General features: G+C 41.6%; 1 protein-coding gene across 1 annotated transcript; it reads right to left on the bottom strand.

Moving 5' to 3' along the window:
- Positions 1 to 422: 422 nt before the first annotated feature.
- Positions 423 to 893, bottom strand: LOC138354109 (uncharacterized). The gene has a single exon (XM_069307972.1). It carries the CDS (start codon positions 891 to 893, stop codon positions 423 to 425), a length of 471 nt encoding a protein of 156 aa, XP_069164073.1.
- Positions 894 to 9,339: the final 8,446 nt, after the last annotated feature.

Raw genomic sequence — 9,339 nt, 5'->3', positions numbered from 1 at the left:
TGTTGTTACATGAACATCGTAGTCATCTAGTGGAACGTTCCCTTGCTGTGTGGTCACATTAAAATGGTAGTCCTCCAATGTAACATTTCCTGGCTGTGTTGTCTCATTAACATGATAGTCACCCATTGGATTTTTTTCTGGCTGTGTGGTCATATTAACATGGTAGTCATCCAGTGGAATATTCCTGGCTGCGTGGTCATATTAACATGGTAGTCATCCAGTGGAACATTCTCTGGCTGTTTGGTCACATTAGAATGGTAGTAATCCAGTCTAACATTTTTTGGCTGTGTGGTCACATTAACATTTTAGTCTTCCAGTGTAACATTCCTGGCTGTGTGGTCACATTAACATTTTAGTCTTCCAGTGGAACATTCCTGGCTGTGTGGTCACATTAACATTGTAGTCATCCAGTGGAACAGGCCCTATCTCTGTGTGATCACTTTAACATGGTAGTCATCCAGTGGCACAGACCCTAGCTGTGTGGTCACATTAACAGGGTAGTAATCCAGTGAAACATTTCCTAGCTGTGTGGTCTCTTTAACATTGTAGTCATCCAGTGGAACATTTCCTAGCTGTGTGGTCTCTTTAACATTGTGGTCATCCAGTGGAACATTCTTTGGCTGTTTGGTCACATTAACATGGTAGTCATGAAGTGTAACATTCCCAGGCTGTGTAGTCACATTAACATTGTAGACATCCATTGGAACATTCCCAGGCCGTGTGATCACAATAGCATGATAGTCATACAGAAGAACATTCTCTGGCTGTGTGGTCACATTAACATGGTAGTCATCCAGTGGAACATTTCCTGGCTGTGTGGTCACATTAACACGGAAGCTATCCAGTGGAACATTTCCTGGCTGTATGGTCACATTATCATGGTAATCATCCATTATAACATTCCCTATCTATGTGGTCACATTAACATGGTAGTCATTCAGTGGAACATTTCCTGGCAGTGAGGTCACATTAACATTGTAGTCATCGAGTGGAACAGGTCCTGTCTGTGTGTTCACATTAACATGGTAGTCATCCAGTATAATATTTCCTGGCTTTGTGATCACAGTAACCATGTAGTCATCCAGTGGAACATTCCCTTCGTGTGGTCACAGTAACATGGTGGTCATCCAGTGGAACATTGTCTGGCTGTTTGGTCACATTATCTGGTTGTTTGGTCACATTAACATGGTAGTCATCCTGTGGAATATTTCCTGGCTGTGTGCTCACATTAACATGGTAGTCATCCAGTGCAGCATTCCCTGGCTATGTTTTCACATTAACATGTTTTCATCCAATGGAACATTCCCTGGCTGTGTGGTCACATTAACATGGTGGTCATCCAGTGCAACATTCCCTGGCTATGTTGTCACATTAACATGTTTTCATCCAGGTGGAGCATTTCCTAGCTATGTGGTCACATCAACATGATAGTCATCCACTGGAACTTTTTCTGGCTGTGTGGTCACATTAACATGGTGGTCATCCATGTAAATATTACCTGGCTGTGTATTCACAATAACATGGTTGTCATCCAGTGGAACATTCCCCTGGCTTTATGGTCACATGACCATCGTAGTCATCCAGTGGAACATTCCTGGCTGTGTGGTCACATTAACATGGTAAACATCCATTGGAACATTTCAAGGCTGTGTGGTCACATTAACATGGTAGTCATCCAGTGGAACATTCCCCTGGCTGTGAGTTCACATGACCATGGTAGTCACCAGCGGAACATTCGTTGCTGCGTGGTCATATTAACATGGTAGCCATGCAGTGGAACATTCACTGGCTGTTTGGTCACATTAAAATGGTAGTAATCCAGTGGAACATTTCCTGGCTGTGTGGTCACTTTAACATTGTGGTTAACCTGTGGAACATTTCCTGGCTGTGTGGTCACATTGACATTTTTGTCTTCCAGTGGAACATTCCTGGCTGTGTGGTCACATTAACATGGTAGTCATCCAGTTTAACAGTCCCTAGCTGTGTGGTCAAATTAACATGGTAGTCATCCAGTGGAACAGGCCCTAGCAGTGTGGTTGCATTAACATGGTAGTCAACCAGTGGAACATTTCCTGGCTGTGTGGTCACATTAACATGGTAGTCATCCAGTGAAACATTTAATGGCTGTGTGGTCACATTAACATGGTAGTCATCCAGTGGAACAGGCTCTAGCTGTGTGGTCATTTAACATGGTAGTCTTCCACTGGAACAGGTCCTAGCTGTGTGGTCACATTAACATGGTAGTCTTCCAGTGGAACATTCCTGGCTGCGTGGTCGTATTAACATGGTAGTCATCCAGTGGAACATTCTCTGGCTGTTTTGTCTCATTAAAATGGTAATAATCAAGTGGAACATTTCCTGGCTGTGTGGTCACATTAACATGGTCGTCATCCAATGGAATATTTCCTAGCTCTGTATTGACTTTAACATGGTAGTCATCCAGTGGAATATTCCCAAGGTGTGTGGTTATATGAACATGGTCGTCATCTAGTGGAACGTTCCCTTGCTATGTGGTCACATTAGCATGGTAGTCTTCAAGTGGAACTTTTCCTGGCTGTGTGGTCACATTAACATTTTAGTCTTCCAGTGGAACTTTCCAGGCTGTGTGGTCACATTAACGTGGTAGTCATCCAGTGGAACATTTCCTGGCTGTGTGGTCTCTTTAACATTGAAGTCATCCAGGTGGAGCATTTCCTAGCTTTGTGGTTACATCAACATGATAGTCATCCATTGAAACATTTTCTGGCTGTGTAGTCACATTAACATTGTAGTCATCCAGTTGAACAGGCCCTATCTCTGTGTGATCACTTTAACATGGTAGTCATCCAGTGGCGCAGACCCTAGCTGTGCGGTCACATTAACATGGTAGTAATCCAGTGGAACATTTCCTACCTGTGTGGTCACATCAACATGACAGTCATCCATTGGAACATTTTCTGGCTGTGTGGTCACATTAACATGGAAGTTATCCAGTGGAACATTTCCTGGCTGTGTGATCACAGTAACAATTTAGTCATCCAGTGGAATATTCTCTTGGTGTGGTCACAGAAACATGGTGGTCATCCAGTGGAACGTTCTTTCGCTGTTAGGTCACATTAACATGGTAGCCATCCAGTGGAACATTTCATGCCTGTGTGGTCACATTAACTTAGTAGTCATCCAGTGGAAAAGGTCCTAGCTGTGTGGTCACCTTACATGGTAGTCATCCAGTGGAACATTTCCTGGCTTTGAGGTCACATTAACATGATAGTCATCCAGTGGAACATTTCATTGCTGTGTTGACACATTAACATGGTAGTCATCCAGTGTAACAGGCTCTAGCTGTGTGGTCACTTTAACATGTTAGTCATCCAGTCGAACAGGTCCTAGCTGGGTGGTCACAATAACATGGTAGTCATCCAGTGGAACATTTCATGGCTGTGTGGACACATTAACATGGTATTCATCCAGGGGAACAGGCCCTAGCTGTGTGGTCACTTTAGCATGTTAATCATCCAGTGGAACAGGCCCTAGCTGTGTGGTCACATGAACATAGGAGTCATCCAGTGGAAAATGTTCTGTCTGTGTGATCACATTAACATGGTAGTCATCCAGTAGAACATTTCCTGGCTGTGTGGTCACAATAACATGGTAGTCATCCAGTGGAACAATAATTGGCTGTGGTCACATTAACATGGTAGTCATCCAGTGGAATATTTCCTGGCTGTGTGGTTACATTAACATGGTGATCATACAGTGAAACATTCCCTGGCTGTGAGGTCACATTAACATGGTAGTCCTCCAGTGGAACATTTCCTGGCTATGTGGTCACATTAACATGTTTTCATCCAGTCGAACATTCCCTTGCTGTGCTATCACATAAACATGGTAGTTATCCAGTGGAACATTTCCTGGCTGTGTGGTCACATCAACATGGTAGTCATCCAGTGGAACATTCCTGGCTGCATGGTCATATTAACATGCTAGTTATCCAGTGGAACATTCTCTGGCTGTTTGGTCACATTACAATGGTAGTAATTCTACTGGAACATTTCCTAGCTGTGTAGTGACATTAACATGGTAATCATCCAGAGGAATATTACCAAGCTGTGTGGTTACATGAACATGGTAGTCATCCAGTGGAACCTTCTCTGGCTGTTTGGTCACATTAAAATGTTAGTTATCCAGTGGAACATTTCCTAGCTGTGTGGTCTCATTACCATGGTAGTCATCCAGTGGAATATTCCCAAGCTGTGTGGTCACATTAACATGGTAGTCATCCAGGGGAACAGGCCCTAGATGTTTGGTCACATTAACAAGGTAGTCATCCAGGGGAACAGGCCCTAGATGTTTGGTCACATTAACATGGTAGTCATCCATTGGAACATTTCCTACCTGTGTGGTCACATTAATATGGTGGTCATCCAGTTGTACATTCCCTAGCTGTGTGGTCACATTAACATGGTAGTCATCCAGGGGAACAGGCCCTAGATGTTTGGTCACTTTAACATGGTAGTCGTCCATTGGAACAGGCCCTAGCTGAGTGGTCACATTAACATGGTAGTCATCCAGTGGAACAATTCTTGGCTGTGTGGTCACATGAACATGGTAGTCATCCAGTTGAACATTTCCTGTCTGTGTACTCACATTAACATGGTAGTCATCCAGTTGAACATTTCCTGGCTGTGTGGTCACATTAATATGGTAGTCATCCAGTTGTACATTGCCTGGCTGTTTGGTCACATTAACATGGTGGTCATCCATTGAAACAAAACCTGGCTGTGTAGTCACAATAACCTGGTTGTCATCCAGTAGAACATTCCCCTGGCTGTGTGGGCACATCAACATGTTAGTCATCCATTGGAACATTTCCAAGCTATGTGGTTACTTTCACATGGTAGTCATCCAGTTGAACATTGCCTGGCTGAGTGGTCACTTTAACATCGTTTTCATCCAGTGGAACATTTCCTGGCTGTGTGGTTACATTGACATGGTAGTCATCCAGTGGAACAGGTCCTGTGCGTGTGATCACATTAACATGGTATTCATACAGTGGAACATTTCCTAGCTGTGTGGTCACTTTAATATGGTAGTCATCCAGTGGAACAATCACTAGCTATGTGGTTATATGAACATGGAAGTCATCCAGTGAAAGAGGTCCTGTCCGTGTGATCACATTAACAGGATGGTCATCCAGTGGAACATTGCCTGGCTGTGTGGTCACATTAACATGGTAGTCATCCAGTGAAACATTCTCTGGTTGTTTGGTCATATTAACATTGCAGTCATCCAGTGACACATTTCATGGCTGTGTGGTCACATTAACATCGTAGTCATCCAGTGGAACATTTCCTGGTTGTGTGGTCACATTAACATGGAAGTCATCCAGTGAAACATTTTCTGGCTGTATGGTCACCTTAATTTGGTAGTCATCCAGTGGAACATTTCCAATCTGTGAGGTCACAATAACATAGTATTCATCCATTGGAACATTATTCCCGGCTGTGTGGTCACATTAACATTGTAGTCATCCCGTTTTACAGGCTCTAGCTGTGTGGTCACATTAACATGGTAGTCATCCAGTGGAACATATCCTGGCGGTATGGTCACATTAACATTGTAGGCATCCAGTGGAACAGGTTCTGTCTCTGTGATCACATTAACATGGTGGTCATCCAGTGGAACATTCTCTGGCTGTATGATCACATTAACATGGTAGTCATCTAGTGGAACATTTCCTGGCTGTGTGGTCACATTAATATGGCAGTCATTCTGTAGAACATTTCCTTGCTGTTTGGTCACAGAAACATGGTAGTCTTTCAGTGGAATATTCCCTGGCTGTGTTGTCACATTAAAATGGTAGTCATCCAGTGGAACATTCTCTGGCTGTGTGTTCACATTAATTAAATTAACATGGTACTCATCCAGTGGAACATTCTTTGGCTGTGTTTGTTGGAAATAACTAACAGTTTTATACATCTTTGTTTATTATGCAACCTTTGTATTAACCATAAGTAGTTACTAAAATTACTAACTTGTAGATTTGATCATTATCATGATTTATTTACACATATTGCCAGACTCTTCCTAGTCAGAATGACGACGTGAGGAACGACAGGCAGTAACATGAATTCTCTCCACATTTAGTTGGATTTATAACAAGAGTCCAGTTTATCATTTCCTTTGCAAAAAATAGTTACTTACTAATAAGTTTAATTTCGTAGTATACTACTACTTACTGGAACTCCCTTATTTAGTTGATATTCAACATTCTAGAGGAAATTACTTTAATGTAAATCATTTTACTTCAATTTCCTCGATTAGCTACACAACTTTAATAAGCCAATTTATGTTACGCGAAATTTTTATTTATCACAGAAGAATTTAATGAGATATTAATACTCGTCACTTCCTCTTCCTTTCTTAGTCAATTGCGATATATACATATACAATTACGCTCGAGATGTCTATCGAGTGTCACGCATGCGCAATAAGGATGAGGAGGAAGACGGGAGAGCGTCACCAGACACAGAACTAGAGAGCACGACCCGGACGCCATTGACAGCGTGTAACAGAGCTACGGTTTGATCCCATTTATTTCGCTCCCACGACCAGTAGAGCGGTGCCACGTTATCTGGTACATTAGCCGTGTCCCAGACTGGCATATGAGCAATTCCAAAGTCAACGCCTTTCAAGAAGCAGCTGGAGGACGAAGAATTGCTCAGGTCTCCACTTCAACGGACACGCGGCTCGGCAGCTAGGTTTACATTTTTGTTATTATGTGGCCACAATTAACATTTAGGCTAGTTGTCGTTAGGCCGTAGAACAAATAATTCAATCCCGTATGTGTCTTAAGTAAATTTACCATCTAAATAGATGATTATTCTCATTAAAATCAAAAGAAAGAATTTACAGTGCTTGAATATAAATTGCTCAGATATTAGCTGATAATTTCCACTGTTGTCTTCATAATTTTGGATGAATTTGTAGTTACTTATTAAAAGTTGACCAGACCACACAATAGAAGTTGAAGGGACGACGACGTTTCATCCTAAACCTGCTTCCAACACTAGTAGCACTGTACTATGCCTTCCCTTCATATCTGAACTCAAAACTTTCACCAATACCTTTCGTCCTCTTGACATTAAACTCGCCTCTTCGACAAACTAACACACTTCGTAGCAATCTAGTTCACACTGCTCCTCCTGCTTCTAATGCTGCTGGTGTCTACTCTATTTCCTGTTCATCTTCTCCTCTCCAATAGTTTGGCGAAACTGGCCGTACACTGAATGACAGACTTAAAGAACACAAGAGAAGTGTTTGTCTGCAGACACTAATAATGCTCTCTTCTGCCATGTGAGAGATTCTAATCATCCCATTGATTGGTCTTCCTCCAAAATAATCTTTCCTGCCTCTAATCTTCACAGACGCCGTCTTGTAGAATCGGCTCTGATACACAATGTACCCAACATGAACTTGAGTCCTGGCTTTGTTGCTGTGGACTCTTCCCTTTCACAGTATATACTCAAATGCTCTAATCTTTCTAACAAACGTGACTTAACATAAGCTTACCCCTTCCATTTATCTTTCTTTCTCTTTCCTTTTCTTTCTCTCTTCTCCCCTTTTTCTGTTCATTGTCTTCTCCTACGCTCCCTTGCTATCCTCTTCTTATTCCTATTACTATCTCCTTCTCATTTGGTGGTTATAATAGGTGCTGCCTCGTATGGGCCAATTGGCCCTCTGCAGTTTTCATTATTACTACTATCCCCTACACCTTACTTTCCTCCTCAGCTCTCTCTTGCCTATTTATTGCCTGTCTCTACCTCCTCATCACAATCGACTTGAGAATGGTCCAGGACAGACCGAATATTCCCTGGCTGTGTTGTCACATTAAAATGGTAGTCATCCAGTGGAACATTCTCTGGCTGTGTGTTCACATTAATTAAATTAACATGGTACTCATCCAGTGGAACATTCTTTGGCTGTGTTTGTTGGAAATAACTAACAGTTTTATACATCTTTGTTTTTTATGCAACCTTTGTATTAACCATAAGTAGTTACTAAAATTACTAACTTGTAGATTTGATCATTATCATGATTTATTTACACATATTGCCAGACTCTTCCTAGTCAGAATGACGACGTGAGGAACGACAGGCAGTAACATGAATTCTCTCCACATTTAGTTGGATTTATAACAAGAGTCCAGTTTATCATTTCCTTTGCAAAAAATAGTTACTTACTAATAAGTTTAATTTCGTAGTATACTACTACTTACTGGAACTCCCTTATTTAGTTGATATTCAACATTCTAGAGGAAATTACTTTAATGTAAATCATTTTACTTCAATTTCCTCGATTAGCTACACAACTTTAATAAGCCAATTTATGTTACGCGAAATTTTTATTTATCACAGAAGAATTTAATGAGATATTAATACTCGTCACTTCCTCTTCCTTTCTTAGTCAATTGCGATATATACATATACAATTACGCTCGAGATGTCTATCGAGTGTCACGCATGCGCAATAAGGATGAGGAGGAAGACGGGAGAGCGTCACCAGACACAGAACTAGAGAGCACGACCCGGACGCCATTAACAGCGTGTAACAGAGCTACGGTTTGATCCCATTTATTTCGCTCCCACGACCAGTAGAGCGGTGCCACGTTATCTGGTACATTAGCCGTGTCCCAGACTGGCATATGAGCAATTCCAAAGTCAACGCCTTTCAAGAAGCAGCTGGAGGACGAAGAATTGCTCAGGTCTCCACTTCAACGGACACGCGGCTCGGCAGCTAGGTTTACATTTTTGTTATTATGTGGCCACAATTAACATTTAGGCTAGTTGTCGTTAGGCCGTAGAACAAATAATTCAATCCCGTATGTGTCTTAAGTAAATTTACCATCTAAATAGATGATTATTCTCATTAAAATCAAAAGAAAGAATTTACAGTGCTTGAATATAAATTGCTCAGATATTAGCTGATAATTTCCACTGTTGTCTTCATAATTTTGGATGAATTTGTAGTTACTTATTAAAAGTTGACCAGACCACACAATAGAAGTTGAAGGGACGACGACGTTTCATCCTAAACCTGCTTCCAACACTAGTAGCACTGTACTATGCCTTCCCTTCATATCTGAACTCAAAACTTTCACCAATACCTTTCGTCCTCTTGACATTAAACTCGCCTTTCGACAAACTAACACACTTCGTAGCAATCTAGTTCATACTGCTCCTCCTGCTTCTAATGCTGCTGGTGTCTACTCTATTTCCTGTTCATCTTCTCTCCAATAGTTTGGCGAAACTGGCCGTACACTGAATGACAGACTTAAAGAACACAAGAGAAGTGTTAAGT

Source organism: Procambarus clarkii, chromosome 61 (assembly GCF_040958095.1).
Source record: "Procambarus clarkii isolate CNS0578487 chromosome 61, FALCON_Pclarkii_2.0, whole genome shotgun sequence".
In the NCBI taxonomy this organism is placed as follows: domain Eukaryota; kingdom Metazoa; phylum Arthropoda; class Malacostraca; order Decapoda; family Cambaridae; genus Procambarus; species Procambarus clarkii.
The sequence above is the reverse complement of the archived record's forward strand: the minus strand, read 5'-3'. Positions and strand labels throughout refer to the sequence as shown.